This window comes from Vidua chalybeata, chromosome 6 (genome assembly GCF_026979565.1).
Source record: "Vidua chalybeata isolate OUT-0048 chromosome 6, bVidCha1 merged haplotype, whole genome shotgun sequence".
In the NCBI taxonomy this organism is placed as follows: domain Eukaryota; kingdom Metazoa; phylum Chordata; class Aves; order Passeriformes; family Viduidae; genus Vidua; species Vidua chalybeata.
In genome coordinates, this window is record NC_071535.1 from 37,641,808 (window position 1) to 37,659,461 (window position 17,654).

A 17,654-nucleotide genomic window follows, 5' to 3' on the forward strand; every position below is an offset into this window, starting at 1 on the left:
TTGCGTCTCATCATCACACTGAGCACCCCTGAGAAACCTTGCTTCACCTTACTCAGTAGCTTCTTTAAGTTCAGCTATATGCTTTAGCAATTTTGATTACAAAAGTAGACTGGATTTCTACAAGACAAGCAAAGTCTGTGTTTTAAGTGATATGCAGTAGAGGTGCAAGTGATCTAACCTTCCAAGAGGTTCCATTTGAGTCTAGTGGTAAGGACCAACTCCAGATGTTAGAGAGTGATCCAGGAGTCAACAGCTGCTCTTATAAAGAAAGAGGACTTACTTTTCATTAATTATTTCACAATATTAATATTACATATAATAGTCCAGACTGATATATGAAGTGTCAATTTCTGAAAAAAACAAGATCCAGATAGGAAATCCTTAGCACCTCAGATCAAGGGATAAACAATCAACCTTATTAAACCAACAAACCAAGTTTATTTATATAAGTCTGTACAATTGTGATGAACTATGCTAGGACACCAATGAAACAAAGTAAACAAATCTCTCCCTCTCTAACAAGTGGGAGGTGTAGTCACTCACCTTTACATGCACTTAAAGGAAAAAAGATTACAGCTTTCATACAATCATGTAACTATTCAAGAATACTTTCTTCATGTATGATTCTCAATATAAGAGGTTTGCATAATTTACTGATGGTTGCCTTCTCTGAAAAACAGAATTTTATCAAAACCCAGAGACTTTGAGAAGTGGCAGCTTCATAATTGCAGATAACTAGGACATAGTCCATCATTCAGATCAGCATCCTAAACTCACTGCATCTCCCGTGTTTCAGTTTTCTCTGCTCAAAGTTACGTGCAACACTGTATGGGTCTCATCCACATCCCGGTGTTTTACAGATAGTCTTGCATTACCAAATGTAGAAGTTAACTAAAACTAATATATCCAGGCCAAGCATATTAAAAATACTGTATTTGGGTTAAGTTTACCTTTAGAGACCACTTGTCACTGCATCTCAGAGCTCTGAGGCATTTCTGTGGGAAAAAATCAGTTCCTGAACTCTTTGATTTGGCAATTATTTCTGCAAACCATTAGACAGTGATTATTTTTAAAACTGTCTATTGCAAAGTAAATTTCACATTTTTTTATCACAAATCACTGTAGCTGTTGAAAAAAATCAAATCATATCAAATGCTTATCTACACAGTGAATCACAATGTTTCCTATGAAGTTATGATGGTACATCCCAAAAATCCAATCTTAAAAAGTTGTATGTATATGTGACAGCCTACTGTAACTCCAGAGAAGCTGCTAAAATAGGCCATCTAATAAAGTAGTCTATGATTACATATTTACAGAATAATCCACATGTCCTAGAACTATGGACTATTCAGTAAATAAGTACTGAAATATTTCTTTTTATTTGTTTACATGGTAGGCTTCATACGTTGATTTTCTTTTTATACACAGTTCTTAGAATCAATCTGCACACATTACATGATGTTTCTTTAAAGCTACTGTTAAAAAAAGGAAGAGAAAGTTAAATAAGAATTACATTAAAGTTTCATTAAGAATCCAACAAGAAAGTATCAAACACAGGTTTTAAGATAACCAGTGTATGATTTCAGAAAAACAGCAATGCTCTGACACAAGAAGAGCACTACATTTTCCCTCTTTAGAGTCCCTCAGAAACATTCCTATCCAGTTCAGTGCTTAAGTTGTTATTTACGTACTGGCCTGAGTAGGAACACATACGTGCTTGCACGCTTACCTGAACAAGGGCCTCTAACCTTTTAGACTTCTCTTTTAATTTAGTTCTTAGTTTCATATATTCAGTTGTATCTTGTTTGGAAAAGTTCTTTGTTAAATGTCACTTATATTTACATTTGATTTTTTTTTCTTTTTTACACCTGAGTGATAATTTAGCTGTCAATTTGTGCCTAGTCAAATATTCCATAAAGCCATATAATTCTTGTGCTCCTGTTGCACTTCACTTGTACCAGTTTATATATGAAAAATGTCCTTCACCTACCTCTCATATTACCCACTGATCTTTCTATTATGTCCTTCCCCTTCCACAGAATGTGATTTTTTAAAAAATTATTGTTTATTGATAGAAGCCCCATTTAAATGGTTCAGAAAGCAAGACACGAAGTAAGCTGGAGTCCAGTGAAGACATGATAACTTAACAAATGTGTAATATTGAAGGCTTGGAGAAGAAACTAAAGCCCAACCAAATGAGCTCCCCGGGATCACCCCATAAAAAGCTACTTCACCCAGTTACAGATGTAGAGTCTGGATGTGCTACAGATGACAAGTCCCATATTAAGAGCTGTGTACCTCTTTCTTATCGGTTAAGTGTAATTAAAAAAGAGAACATGAAGTTAAATAGCTATATCAGCCAAGCCGTTTTAGTAAGAAGAATCACATTTAATGAGTTTCTTTCTTGCAATTTCAGATGCTCAAATACAGCTGGTAGAAATTCAAACAGCCGTAAAGAACTGTGACAGACGGATACAAATAGTACTGCAGCTTAAAAATGATAAAAAACACCTGAAAAAAAGTCACACAACCCTCCCAAAAAAATTTACACTTTGAACCTAGGCCAGTTTTTGAAGATTCCCTTCTCCAAAGCTAGGATGAAGGAGGAAGAAGAAGAGGGAGAAAGTGCAGATGACCTTCCAGCCACAAAGGTCTTGCGCCAATGTTTATTCACTGTGCCTGTGGTGGTATGTAAGGGGAAATCACCAAGTGCTGATTCTGCGACTGCCAAGAGATTCCTATGGAAATCCAGACCTCAGGCTAATACTGAACACAGAGTGGACCAACGAGCTGCATCAACAAAATAAAAACAAAATTCAAACTAAAAGAAATGGGAAAACCCCAAATAGCACAGATCCACATTTGTGAGGGGAGCAGAGGAAAGGGCAAGAAGGGAGGTCTATACAGTAAATAGTTGAATGGTTTATGTTACAGATGACTGGCAGTTTTAAAGAGTCTCTTCCCAGCTCCATTGCTGCTCCAACCCAGAAGGGAAAACTGAAAAGGGAGGAAGAAAAAGTAGGACATCATCATGGAGCATGCAGGATCAGAAGCAGCAGAGTGGGCATGCTCAAATAAGCCCCCGTCTCTTTTTGTAGTCCTCCAAGTTCAATGATCGCCGAGGGGCACCATCTTTTGCTGGAGGAGCCTTGGAGGTGATGGCCAGTGCCTTAGATTCTGTTGGGGACAAGAAAAGAGTAAGGACAAAACTATAGGCAAACTATAAATTTTTACTTGTTGTTTTTGCTGACAACTTCACCACAAAATCATGTTTGGCTTCTTTAGTACACATCAGATTAGAACTTCAGTTAATATTGGGGAGCTTATATTCATAGATGCAGCACATGCAATTTTGACTCTGTACATTAATCCAGAGACAGATAGCAGAAGAAGTCAAATGTTCTATCTATGTCTACAACTCACATTTTTATCAGTCTCCAGATTCTTCTGTTAAGCAAAGAGACTGCACAAACTAAGATGCCTAAATGGTGGCCTGTCTAAGGAAAACTGCATTCCTCGTGCTTCTCTCTTCAGTGTCCTTCAGTGCCTAATCCTCATCTGCTTGCTAACTCTCAAGTTTGTAACTCACTAGCTGTTTCACGAAGTCTCTTGTTCTTGAACTCCTGCCTCATTTCTAGTCTCACATCCAGAGTTTCCATCTTGACCTAGTTTGGAAAAACTTGTCCTGCTCTTGCTTCTTGACAAGGTTTGACTTTGTGCATTCTTACAGTACTTCCTAAATTATTGTCCTCCAAGAAACTGCAGACCTAATCCTTCAACTAATGAAAGAAATACTAAACCTTGTGTATCAAATTGCACTGGTATACTCTTCCCATGCTTTCTTCCCACTGGAAAACAACTTTATAGGACACAAGAAAATAGCTTCAAGTTGCACTAGGGAGGTTTAGACTGGATATTAGGAGAAATTTAGGATTGTCAAGTATCGGAACAGGCTGCTCGGGGAAGTGCTTAAGTCACCATCCCTGGAGGTATTTAAAAGACCTGTAGCTGTGGCACATGGGGACCTGGTTTAGTGGTGGATTTGTGAATGCTGAGTTAATGGTTGGACTTGTCAATCTTGAGGCTCTTTTTTAATCAAAATGATCCTATGATACACAACTGCTCTTATCACACATCTCCTGCTGTCAAAGTGAAGATAACACGGAGGAAGAGCCTGCAAGTTTGTGTCTATTATCGTCACTCACTGGTCAGTGTTTTCGTTCCCCTAAAATTTAGCTTCAATACATCTGCAATGTGTAAGTTAGGGAACAGCAACTTGGTAAAGCAGCACATTCAAAATCAAGTAAAAATACCTTATCCCCACAGTATGAACATAGAGGACAGAACAGAGCACACAGACACACAGAACAGCTTATCTGTTGTTGAAAGTTGTTAGACAAATTAACAAAGTAGAGTATCAAGGTAGCTGCCAACACTTACTAAATATAACACCCATCTTTCCCCCAAAGATTATGCAAGTCATAGATAATACAGACTGGAAGAGCATATTAAAACCCACTCATTATCTCCTTCTCTCCCTAGGTTTCAAATCAACGATATGGGGATATACAGGCTTTTAGTCTAACAACAATCCGGTTGTTCTTGTTTTCTAAGTGGATGTCACTATCACACATCCCCTCCTCCTCAGTTCAAGATACATGCCAAGATGGTGAACAGAGTCCTTACTCCCATTTTCAAAAGCCTACCAAAATTTTTGAAAGAATTATTCTGGAAGAAGTAAGTTCTATCAATATGGGCTTGACAATCACCTCCCCAAACTCAGATGGAACACCTACCTGAACTGGGAACCTGAAGATCAATCTTTACATCAAAGTCATGCACTTTGAAAAGATCTTCTGAGAGGTCACTAGCTGATTTAGAGTTCACATCTTTATCTTTTCCTTGACCCTGAAATGAAAACTACAGGTAAGCCTCCAAACCTTATCTGGCCATACAAACAGAGAAAAATGTTTTTTCCCCTCTTCTGTTCTAAAAATATATAGTGTAGCTTTCATACTGCTAAAGCAACTTAAATTTCCTTTTCCAATAACCAAAAAACTATTGCTTTTTAATGATAAAGCTCTACAGGATACACTGTTCTAGAATTGAAGCATGCACACCTGCTATTACTCACAAGCTTCATAGAGCAAAAGGGTGAGGAACATAACAGAGACCAAAATGGAAACTTACCTTATTTATGTCCTTTGGAGCATCTGGTAACACACCAGATCCATATTTTGCATTTAGCTGGGCAAGGATGGCAGCTTGGACAGCAGGATCTCTGGACTGCAAAGGTGAAATATTAGGCAAACATAAAAAATTACTGCATTTAAATTTGTGAAAGCTAGAACTACATTTTTTTAAAACCATGTTCATATCCATTAATCTAAAATTATATCCGTTCACCCAACTTTCAGAATCTCAGAAGGCTACTGAAATCATCCTGACATTATCTGACAATAACAAACTAAAACTCATCTTCTGAAAGAAAACAAATACATTTCCTGATTATACGGTTCTGTGACAGTTATGTATTTGCTTTCAGCTTACAGTTCTGGCTGAAACACAGACAAGAAATCTATAAAAGACTATTTTCTTCACCTAATAGTTCTCTAGCATAATAAAGCTATTCAGTTACAATTCTTTTCTAATAAAGAAATATTTCAGAAATATTTAATTCGAGCCCTGCAATAGCATTTCTCTTTTATTTCCTTGCTGGCTTGTGGAGACTGATGAAAGCCAACCTGAGCAGTTATTTCTTTAGATACCTACACCAGAACCACATACTATTCCAGAACAGACCTCAACAAGGCCAGATTACTTAGAAGGAGGAGGTGATCACCTTGTTACTCATTAGTTATATATGGAGGGACTGCAGTAGAAGGTTTTGCCACAGTATCACGTGGGAGGTTTGTGTTGAACTACTTCATCCATCACAGGCCCAAAATGTTTGTTCTCCTCTCACCTTTAACTGATCTTTCAGGAAACTTTCAGCTAATTAAAAGTGAAACTCACACCTAAAGCAAACTGTCTTCCCAGAGCTAAGTAATTCTGAATAATTCGACACAGATGAACTCACGACAGAAGTCTCAATCATGGTTGCTTTTGCAGTACATACCCACATCACTTATGTCCTTCACACTTTGCATTAAAAAAGAAGAGGGACCAGGATCTCACTCAGCTGTATCTCACACTGGCATTCAGGGCGTTAATAGCATATGGCACAGTTGGGAATTTTTGTTCCTACATTCTGCATTACATTGGTTTCTGTTTTTCAACAAATTGCCTCAAGTGAACTTAAGTCTTACACTCACATTAGACACTATTGTGGGCTTGCACTGCCGCCTAGTAAAGGGGTCCATTTGTTGGTTTTTCATGCTGTGACTTTCAGCCTGGAAAAGAAATAGCACATGGTTTTGCAGAGTTTGCTGCTTGCACTCTTTTAAATCCTCCCACAGCCCCCCCTCCATGCAATTACTCATCCGCTATATACAATACCGAGATCAGAGAAAAACCAGCAACAACATTAGAGAGATTTTAATGCACCCATTGTCCTGTGCATCACAGGACAAAACTGTCCTTATTGCATGCAACAACAGAAAATAGGCACACAACTCTCAGGACAGTTAATGCTTAAGCATTTGTTAACAAGATTAACTCTTCCTTAATAAAAATATAACTACAAAGAACCCAATATCTCCTACACTGTTTTATTATCTGAAGTCTCCTTTATGAGTAGACTTATTTTCTTTCTCAGATAAACAGCATTAAGTCACTCTTACAGTGACTAATCTGCTGATAACTGAATTGAGCAAAAGGATAAAGCAATGTGCTTTCAAATCATGTCATTTGCCTATATGAAAGATTTTACAGATATTTTAAAAATATTAGTGACATTGCCATGCAATTATCCCTCTTTGCATCATTTCATCTCTACTTGTAGAAAAGTATTAATTCAGCACTATTTACCACAAGAGCCTTCTCAGACTCAACGATATTCCACTCTCTATTTCTCTGGTTGATGTAACTGCAGAATGGAAAAAAAGGAAAAAGAAAGTGACTGTCATTTATCAGTCCCTACACAGCAAAACAGCTGAAAGCATTCTTGCAGCTTCATTCTGACCACAAATTACTCTTATTGCAACGCAACTGCCCATGGGGTATATAGAAGAGAGATTACATTTTTGACGGTTTTAACTGCAGGACAGACAGAAAGTGAAAGATAGACAAAGAAAGTGAAGATAGACAAGCACTAACAGAGTCATTACATTACACATTAACACACTGTACAGGAAAAAAGAAACAAAATCCTGCAGTTAATTTGTTAATGCATTAATTTCTCTTTTTAAAATATTGTTTGATACTATTTAAGAAAGGAAATTCCCAATAGGTAGTTCTTACCTGATTGCAGAAATATTTTTTGTTCGTTGACGATCCAGAGCCTCTGCTCTCTCTTCAAGTTCATTAAGCTGATCTTGAATCTGCTTGGCCTTATCTTGGTCCCCCAAATCCTCAGCCATAGCCTTCAATCAAAAAGCAACTCATTAGGCACTACTCTCTACCCAGAATTACTCAGGGAGACAATGGATATACCCGTGAATCAGTCAGCCAACCCTACTCCAATCATGAATGTTCTTCCCTGCATGGTAAGAGTACAACAAAGACCTATGCTTTCCTTACAGCTGAAGGCAAAACTGGATTTCTTATTCTGAAGAACTCTGAAAACCTTTACACTAAGGAGGATGTAGGAACACCAGTCCCAGAATAAGAAGGACAAGTCAGTTAGATGACTTAAGTTACAAGTTTTAATAAAACTTAACATCCCACGTAGCACATCAGGAAAGGAATTATTTCCACAACTGCCAGTTGCCATTTACTTCAGGGAGCGGAGAGTCCCCTGAGGCACGACAACAGCTTATTGTGCCACCTGGTGACAACAAAAAGCAACTGCACTACTCCCTGTGACAGAGTTTACATGTTCGTGAATAGCAAAGTAGTGACCACAAAAATACAGTTAAACCAAGGAACCAAGAAATGTGTATCAATACAAACTCTTGGGTTTTACTGTATATGAAGCTTTAGCGTCTCGAGAAAGACAAAAAATTATGGTTCTATTTGTGCAGTTCTATCTTCAGAGATACTTAAGACTGCTTGTTTTCTTCACTTCTTGGCTTTGGCTTTTATGCACTGTTAGGTCTACTTGTTCCAGGAAGACTACAGGTAAAAACAGTTTGTAGCAAGTAAGCCTTTCAGTCACTTCTTTTTTTTTCAATAGAAATTACCAGGAATAAAGTGACAATTCAGTTACCCCTGAGTAAAAAATATAACACAACTTCTTTTTTTCCTATCTTCAAATAAGAAAAGGAAATCCACTTCCAAATATTATTATGAAGTACTCTAAAAACAAGAACAAACAAAACCAAAACAAACAAAAAAAAAACCAAAAAAAACCCAAAAAAAAACCCAACAACATGGACCCAAAAAAACCCAAAAAATAAAAAAATAAGAAAAAAGGAAAAGTTTCTTAGACCAGTCTAAGACCTTGTTTAACTGACACAAGAAGAGACAGGGGCAATTGCCAACAATTTAAACAAAAGGAGTGCAGTAGCTGACTGGATACTGAGTATTCTGATCCCAGCAATGAACCTTGAGAACCACCTTCCAGCTGCACAGTAGGCTCACAGTTGAGCCTACTGCTGACCTCTGCCAATCCAGATGAGCTCCAGTTCTTTGAAATCAAAGACTGCATTAAGTGATGACTTGCAGACATCATCTCATCTCTCACCTTCTCCTTTAATAGCTGAGTTTTCTTCATGGCATAATTTGGAGGTGCTTTTCTGAACCTTTCCTTCTCTTTCACAATCTGTAAGATGCAGAGGAAACAACATGAATATGCAAATACGAAATCTCTATTTCAGTACTTGAACATTAGAAGCAACAGATGAGTATCACCTAAGAAATTTATTTCTTGCCACTGAATTTGACATATGCTCTGATGGTTCTGTTTTCTAGTTTGTGCCTTTGGTAATGAGTTAAAGCTCCCTTCTCCTCACTACCTACAAAAGTCTGAGGCTAATCACCTTCGGTCAGTACCAAGCAAGTACAAGACTGCAAAACCTGTGATAAATGCAACTACCATGATGCTGTCAAGTTTTTCAGAACGTGGCAACTAAGTTGCCATACTCGGGAGTTCAGCGATATGCAACACAAGTTCAAGAGGAGATAACAGGGCACAAACGATGAAGAAAAGCTGGAGTGAACACAACAGTAGGATGACCAAGCTACTTTATCCAGTCATGAAACTTCCTTTTGAGCCTTTTACTTCCTTCTTGGAAAGCAAATACCATGATCATTTTGCTTTGTAACTGCTACTGCATGAATTCCTATCACTTTTAAGCACTGACACAGCTTCACTATAATGCACCATTTACCTCTTCAATGTCCTGATCATTAAACTTGTAGTTAAGGGCTTCTTTGATGGACACTTCCTTCTTGTTTATCTCATCTAGTGTGGGTAGCTGCATCCCAGCAGAGAACATCTAAACACAAGACAGAATTATTTTTCACTTAAAGTATGCTTGGCAGAAGGCTGCTAAGAAGAAACAAAAGTCTGGCAAACTTACTGCTTCCTTCCACTTCATAAATTCACTTTCAGTAAATTCCTGATTTGAGACAAACTCCAAGCGAAACACGCGTGAATCACTGCCATGCCTGCAACAATACAATGTAAAACATCCCCTTGTGATGGTGTAAAGTGGTGACGCTGGATCTATATGTGTAATCTGATTAAAGAAGTACAAAAATAAACAACCACATGTCAACATAATCATAACTCCCTACATGAAATTTTTGGGGTATTTTATAATTTCCATTATGCTCAAGGGAAAAAAAAAACCCACAAATAAACCCAATCCAAACATTGTAGCATTAAGTAGCATGACAAGGGTCAGTCTACTTTTCAGTTCTCACCTCCAAATCCCACACAGACCATTATTTGCTAGGAAAAGGACACTGATTTATGAACTAAAGAGGATTCCTTTAGTATCTTACCGCAGCTGTAGTCCTTTGTTTGTCCGTGTGCCACCAAGCTGGTAAACCTTTGCAGTCTCTACCACACCAGTTATTTCAGCAACCTGTATCACAGAGTAAAATATATGAGAAGAAGGATGCAAAAGAGTTTTTTTTTTTCCGTGTTCCTGGAATGTATATGGAATATTCAAGCCTTTTCACTAGAAATAAAAAACCTTAATCTAGCTAACAATTCTAACCAGATCAAGGAAAGCAAGACTCTTCAGTATACATTATCAGGTACTGAATGAGTTGCTTCATACTTAATTTTTGAGTTAATAAATTATACCATCTGAATGCCTGATGCAGTTTATCTTCTCAGCTCTGCCTTCCTGACCAAATAGCGTACACTCTCCTACCTTTCCTATTTCCTTCTCAAATAATGTTGGTTTGGGTAAACATATGTTTCAAATGAAATACACTATTGCTGCTCACATACTAAACACAACCCTTCTGGGGGCCTTTTTAAGGCAATTTTAGAGACTATTATTGTATCCTATGATTACAACAATGAAACAGAAAAACAAAACTGTGTTCTCAATGACAGTCCCTTCTGGAGGCACAGGGGTGTACTAAAAACTTTGTAAAAAAAGTCAAGACCACACAATAACTTGAGAACAGTCTAAGAAATAAGGAATGAATCTTACTCATCCTTCCTTGGTCTAAGCAGAGTCTGGAACTCTAGTCTGCAATACAACATGAACCAAAACTGGAAGATCAGGCTTTGTTAGTAGTCCCTCTCTCTCACTGAATTTATCTCCTCCTCTAGGTGGTCATAGATTTATTTATTCTTAAACCAGTCTCCTCCACCTCATTGGCAGCAATTACATTTCTGGTTATAAGCAATCTTTTTTTATCAGTCAAACAGTCACCGGTACCTGACACCTGATAAGCTGCAAATATTTTATTACAGCACACAAAAAAGAACTAAATCCCTCTGAGCTAAACTCACCCGATAAACAGGTTTACTGTTGTGATTGCCGATGCCAATACGGACGAAGCAGCCAGTGACCGTCTTGGCGAAGAAGGGCATGTGACACCAGCGTTCCAGCTTGTGCCGCGACAACCGTACTCGGTTCAGTTCTTCAGGCAAGGACACTGGCTGGGACTTGGGAGGAATTTCTTCTTTCCTGATTTGGGAAACGTGAGAGGGAATAAAGAAAAAAGTAGAGACATAATCAAAACCCAAAAAGGGGGTCCTGAGTAAGGTGCAGCATGAGCACTATTTAAATTACCAGTAAACGGAATAATTCATCATGCACTTAGTTGACTGTAGATGTGTGAATTTAGCACTCAGGAAAAGGCTTAATGTGAAGTCCTAGACTTATTAAATACTGCCCCTGCTACCAGGAAGCAGAAAGACACACACCAAGCAGTTTTATAGACTAATGTTTTAAGATAAGCTGCTGAATTGCAGGATAAACAGATCAGTAAAGAACAGTGTAATTTGGGCTAAACCTGACAGCTGGGAACTGAAGTTGCAAACCCTCCCAAGGTAAAAAGTCCCCTGAACCATGATATAGTGCCAAGGACTCAAATCTGAACAATGCAATTGTGCCAAGAGGCAAAAACACTTTAGAGACACTGAACTGCCCCAAACAATCCTCTAGAACAGCATGTGTCTACCCAAAGTAGATCTCTATTTTTGAACATACTTACAAGTAATCATAGCCCAGTGTTTACTACTTACTCTTCCTCTTCATCAGAGGATGACGATCTGGATGAGCGATCACTTTTCTCACTAGACTTATCATCCTCCTCCTCCTCTTCATCATCAGAGTATACTTCACTAGTTTTTAATGGCTGTTTTTTTGCAAGCAATTCAGCTGGGGGAAGGACCAAGAACAAGGAAAAGCAAGCTATGAATATTTTATGAAATGCTTCTCCATAAGAGCTGAACCTTAATTGCTTTAAAAAAAATCCAAGAGGCAGACAGGTATTAATTTTACACTAGATACAGGTGGCACATGTTCAAATCTACTAGTAAGCTGTGCACTTCATTGACTTCTCTCTTTGCATATACACGAAGTATTTAAAATCATCCTAAACCTCAGTTGTACTTATTTTCAGTCTCCCAACTTGACTGCACACAGTAATTCAAGATAGGTGCAACAACTGGATATACAAGAAAAAAAACTATTATGATCAGAAAGCTCATGGTTATTTTACAAGGAAAAAGATTAAAACCTCATGTTTGGAGAGGATTACAATAAAATCCAGTAGAGTAAAAAAAAATGGTCGCATCAAAAGTCAGTGGCAAGATGGCCAAGATGATGTGTCAGTGAAGAAACAAGCACAATAAGTAGGAGTTTGAATGATTCAGAGATTAAAAACCTGAATCTAAGTGACCAATTCAAAACATTAACTAAACCTTACAAAGAGCCATTCAGTGGCCTGCAATGAAAGTTCTGGTTTTAGACCACTCTAGGGAGGGGTAGGGGTGAGGAATATTCCATCAGTGGTGAACTGCCAAATATCACCCTAGCAGGTCATGCTGGGCAAAGACCAAGGAAAAGACATGGAATTCATTCACTCCAAGGTGTAGGATTGTTGCATTAATTTGAAACAGGAAGTAGTGCTATCAGAAAGCTGCAGTAATGCCTCAAAAACTGTAGCAAGAGCAACATCCTTTCATACCTGTTCTGTTCTTCCTTTTCTCTCTTTCTGCTTTTAGCTCCTCCATTGCCTGAGATTTCTTGTCTAGCTTTTCATCCCGCTTTGATCTCCGCTCTTTGTTATGTGACATGACCTAAAAACATATACAGAAAATCCCTCAACACCATCAATCCATAAGTTGAAAAGCATCAAAACAAAGATTTGTTTGCATACTTTGAAAATTTTTCAAATAGAAATTACTAACATACTCCTTTTTGAAATAATTTTTTCCAGTTCATTTTTATGGAAGCTAGAGAGGGAAATCAATCTGGAGCATATTTCTTTATTCTGCCTCATATCAAAAATAATGAACATATTTATAGTTTACCATTTTTGCTACCAAGTCTTAGTCTCAAAATTCCTCCTTTAAGTTAAAAAAGGACTAGAGAAATAAAACAGAAGTAATCCAGCAACTAACATGTAACGAGGAAAAACTGGATGAATAGTCTTCTCATTTGCTGCTTCTGCAAGGCCAAATCAAAGCACTAGTTTTCATTTAGTACCAAAGAAAAAAGTTATGTTAAAAAATACTTAAAGCAGAAATAAAGTTGCTTGTAAAATCTGCAAGATGGATTCAAATCTTAAATGTTTAAAGTCTTCTTCTGTTTTCCATTTCTAACAGGTCTATCTCTATAGAGAAAGCAGCCTCTATAATAAGCATAAAAGAGACATTTCAGCTAAGTTGAAGTAATTTCTGCAAGACACTGTAAAAGAACTCTAAATCAGATCCTTTTACACATGCATATATGTATTTGCAAGTACACTTTGTGTATTATAAATGGCTATTGAAGTATATACACACATACATCTATGGAGTTGAGGGAGTAGGGAAATGTGATTCATTCCGCTCAACTTGTGCCTAAGGGAAAACTCATTTCATCCAATTTGATTTCAGGTGTTAAACATCTGTTTCACTAGAAAATAACACAGTGAATTGTCAGCTGAAGATGCCCTGTTCCATTGTACAAAACAATAGGCAACAAAAAGTAAACAATCAACTGGTTCTTAGACAGCTGAAGTTAGGCAAGATGAATCCCACCCCACTCTGGGAGCCTACCTGCCCTGACTCTATATTAATGGCAGGATCTTCACTATTTGAAACCACAGTTCAGTTACACAGGCCTGGCCCCAAAAACTAGTGTTGTCCTCTTTTTACTGGAGGTGGAAAACCTATAGAACTACTTCTGCTCTTCCTGGCATTCAAGCTTTTCCTTGGCATCCCTGCAAGAAGAGCATCTTTGCCACTGTATGTATGTGCATGCAAAATAATATGACAGTTGAGCAGTTTTTGGTCTGCTCTCTCAAGCTTTTCAAGAAGAGCATGTATGGAATGTTTCAGACTGAAGGACAGAAGTTTGGTTAAAGGAACTCTAAAAGCTTGCTTTCCTTTTCTGATATGGGAGGGCTATCACAGCACCTGCAGACATAGTTCCAACTTTGTATTTTTCATTAAAGTAGTATCAGTGCAACCCTCAATAGGCCAAAGATGTTAACTTCCTTATATGAACTGGAAAAACCAAAGATAGCTTGAGCATACAAATTAATTAAATTCTGATCTGCTTACTACACTGTTTGACATTAAGGGAAAACATTAAGGGTAGAGAGGCCATACCCTGTCTCCTTTCACCAAGGGAAAAGGGTTTATTACCAAGAAGAGTTTCATTTCCTACCTGGGATTCCTGGATCTGTGTGAGTTTTTTCTTCTCCTGCTCCTCCTCTTGCTTTTTCTTTTTCTCTTTCTTTTCTTTCTTTTTTGCTGTTTTTAGTTTTTTCTTGATTTCAAATCTAGTAGAAGTTATTGGAACAAAAAGAATGTATAAAAGAATGCTCTTCCTGAGAGAGCAAAGGATTGTTCAAATGCTATCACAATTGCTATTAGGCTGCAAGAAACACTTCAACTGCTTGTCCCTTTTATGCTATCCTGTCCCCTATTCCTATCCCCTCCCTTCCCCAAGAAAATAAAGTGAAGAAAAGCTGAGCACACCAAGTGCAACCCTACAGAGACCTAACCTAAAGGGTTGATGAGACCATTTAGACATTACTATTCCACAGAAATATGCCCTTACTCCATCTTTCTCTTTGCCAGTGCAGCGATCGTTGCATACTGCCTCCAACTCTAAAATCATGTGGCTATTTCACATAATTTGAACCTAAACAGCTAAAGATTTTTTTTTCTTTAGAGCCACTATCATGCTAACTTTTTCGTGCTTAAACTTCATCTTTTTACTGGCACTGGTCTGTATAAGAATGACTGCAACGTTTCGATTCCTCCTTCAGCAGCTGAATTCTTATCAGACTCAGTTTCTGCAGAAGAATTTAGGCACTTCCATGTCTGCCTTCATGAAATATATCACCCTGATGTCTTATTTTCAACCACTGAATTCAGAAGAGTAGTAATTTCAATGGAATAGACTCATGACCGAGATTCCACTGCACCCTGGACTGGTCACTGCTTTAGTGAAGTGTGCATATGGACATACACAAGAAAAATAGCTTCCAATAACTGAAATTCAAAATGTTTTATCCACATGCACATTACACAGTCCATTCTTCTTCAGTCCTTTACACCTGGATTTTATAGACAACAAACTGAAGTGTCAGATGAGCTCATTGCCCTTTATGCCTTTAACATGAAGCACAACACACAAGACACAGGCATTATATCAGATGCAATGTCTGATGTAATAAAAATGAACTTACAGTATAATGTGCATACAAAGAGCTTTTGAAAGATTCAACTTAACATAAATGACTACCCCATCACCCCCTTAGTTCTAACTGCCAAGACTTTACACAGAACAGCACAAATTCTTTTAAGATTCAATCAGTAACTCAAGCTTTGATTGTTTAGCTTGTTTGTATCAAGTATTCTCCAGCATTCATTCTAAAACAGAGACATTCAGTTACCATGAATTAGAGAGTAAAATTTGAAAGGTGTGATGTCCTTCTACATGGTCTAAATCCAAACTTACAATCATTCTGATCCCTTTGAGGAGAGCAGCAGACCACGTAAGATTCTGAATGTGGTGTTAAAATCAAGGCAGGCAGGCAGTGCTCTAGCTATGGCTTGGACAAATAAAGTTTGGCAGTCGCTTGTATTGACATGATTTACTCAAGAGATGTCAGTCCTTTAGGGCAATTTCTCAGCAAGTGAGAAAAGAGAAGGCACTAAAGAAGAAAGAAACTCGAGAAACCTTGTCCCATACGTGCCAAATCCTTTCGATTAAGACACATGGGAAGTAAAATACCTTTACTATAAAGAAGCTGCCTGACTGGACAGTGTAACAGCTACAGACAAACAACAAAACAACAGTACATAAGGTAGAAATCCACAAAAGATTCCATGAAAAGGACATATCCAACACCGCTCCTCATTATTTCAGTATCTCTACCTTCTATTAGGACCCAAACCAGTTTCACACCCATATATAGGCAACCCTAACACTGATCTGTGCTTCACCACAGTTTTCTGAAAACTTTCAGAAACTCATGTACACCTTATGCTTTGTTTGCCTTTTTCTAAAGCATCAGCACATGACAGTTAATACAAAAAAGATGAAGAAAAAAACAGGCCTTCTGGCATCTAACCCATGGAGCAGTAACATAACTACAAGGGTAGCTGATAGAACCATGCATAGAACAGCTGAGAAACTTTTAGATACTGTCTTCTACAAGAATATGCAGAACTCCCGCTGTGTGCTTCTTAACTACTACAGGGACAGTAGTAGTTACAAAACAATATACAGTCAAGCTTAACTCACTTAACAGTGCTGAATGCTTGGACCTTAAATGAGAGAGCAGAGTCAGCATACTCTCTATGTAGCCTTTAAGAATTTGCTACCAAGTATCAACAGATATAAAATTCACCTTCTCTTTAGCACTTCTCTCTTCTCTATCCGGTTAAACAGTTCCTGCTCTCTCTCCTTTTCAGTCATTTGTTCCAGTCGAGCTCGGTCTTCTTCATCTCCCATCAGGTCTTCTCCATATCCATCATGGAATTCCTCATCTTCAGATGAAGAATCTGAATCTGAGCTAGATGAGGAGCTGTTGCTTTCTGAGTCAGAGACTTCTCCTAAATCAAAAATATAAGGTAGTGAAATTCAGCTGGGGCAAAGCCCAACCACTTCGTTATAGCATATTAGCAAGGGATAACATGAATTAACTCTACGCTTGTCTTCCACTATACTAAAAACATACATATAATGAAAATTAAGACCAAGTTGAAATTACCATAATATATGTATGCTAAAAAAATTATAAAAGGAGTGGTACTACATTTGAATACAAACTGGGTTATAATTAAAAATTCTTAGTAGAACTAACAAATTTAAAAGGCCTTTTAGTAATGTGTTGCAGTCCTAAAGTTAGACTTCTATGCCTATATGCTTATATCCCTGACAAGTTGCTTAAAAACACCCATGAATTTGTGCACACACTTCAAACACCATGATCAACCACCAGAGAATTGCACATTAACCACCCCATTATAGCAACCTGAAGGACCAAAATTAGTCACGTGAAGACTGCAATACTATGAACTGCTACACCAGGAGATAAAGTTGAAACCAATACCCTCAGGGCTGACACTGTAACAAGCCCTGTTACTGTAAGAAGCCCTCCCAGCTACACAGGGTTTAGGGAACAGCTGACTCCCCAATAGTATTGGGCAACACTACCTTTAAACTTGATCCAAGTCCAAGAGCTTTGATTATCTCATCTAATTGACTAAATTACATTGAATTATGAAAGCAGGCCATTAGGATTCCTTCTTTCACTTCCATTCTGGTATTCGTATTTCTGGAAACTTCCAGCTTTGCAAGCTCACACTGTGAAAACCCTTGATTTGTAATCACTAATATATACAGGTGCAGTCACTCCATGCCTTTGTCTGTATCTGCTGTGCTTGGTACACTTAAAACTGTAATCTC

General features: G+C 37.8%; 1 protein-coding gene across 1 annotated transcript in view; it reads right to left on the minus strand.

Annotated features, from left to right (window-relative positions):
- Window positions 1-415: 415 nt before the first annotated feature.
- The window catches only part of RTF1 (RTF1 homolog, Paf1/RNA polymerase II complex component), a 29,152-nt gene continuing 11,913 nt past the window's right edge, over window positions 416-17,654 (minus strand). Inside the window, exons 4-18 of the mRNA XM_053946065.1 lie at window positions 16,594-16,798; window positions 14,397-14,511; window positions 12,709-12,820; window positions 11,762-11,897; window positions 11,024-11,201; window positions 10,054-10,136; window positions 9,627-9,714; window positions 9,435-9,542; window positions 8,789-8,866; window positions 7,405-7,526; window positions 6,973-7,030; window positions 6,318-6,395; window positions 5,194-5,289; window positions 4,800-4,911; window positions 416-3,180 (exon numbers count right to left, since the gene is read on the minus strand). Coding sequence (XP_053802040.1) covers window positions 3,074-3,180; window positions 4,800-4,911; window positions 5,194-5,289; window positions 6,318-6,395; window positions 6,973-7,030; window positions 7,405-7,526; window positions 8,789-8,866; window positions 9,435-9,542; window positions 9,627-9,714; window positions 10,054-10,136; window positions 11,024-11,201; window positions 11,762-11,897; window positions 12,709-12,820; window positions 14,397-14,511; window positions 16,594-16,798 — 1,676 coding nt within the window. The 3' untranslated portion in view covers window positions 416-3,073. The remainder of the gene's footprint in view (window positions 3,181-4,799; window positions 4,912-5,193; window positions 5,290-6,317; window positions 6,396-6,972; window positions 7,031-7,404; window positions 7,527-8,788; window positions 8,867-9,434; window positions 9,543-9,626; window positions 9,715-10,053; window positions 10,137-11,023; window positions 11,202-11,761; window positions 11,898-12,708; window positions 12,821-14,396; window positions 14,512-16,593; window positions 16,799-17,654) is intronic.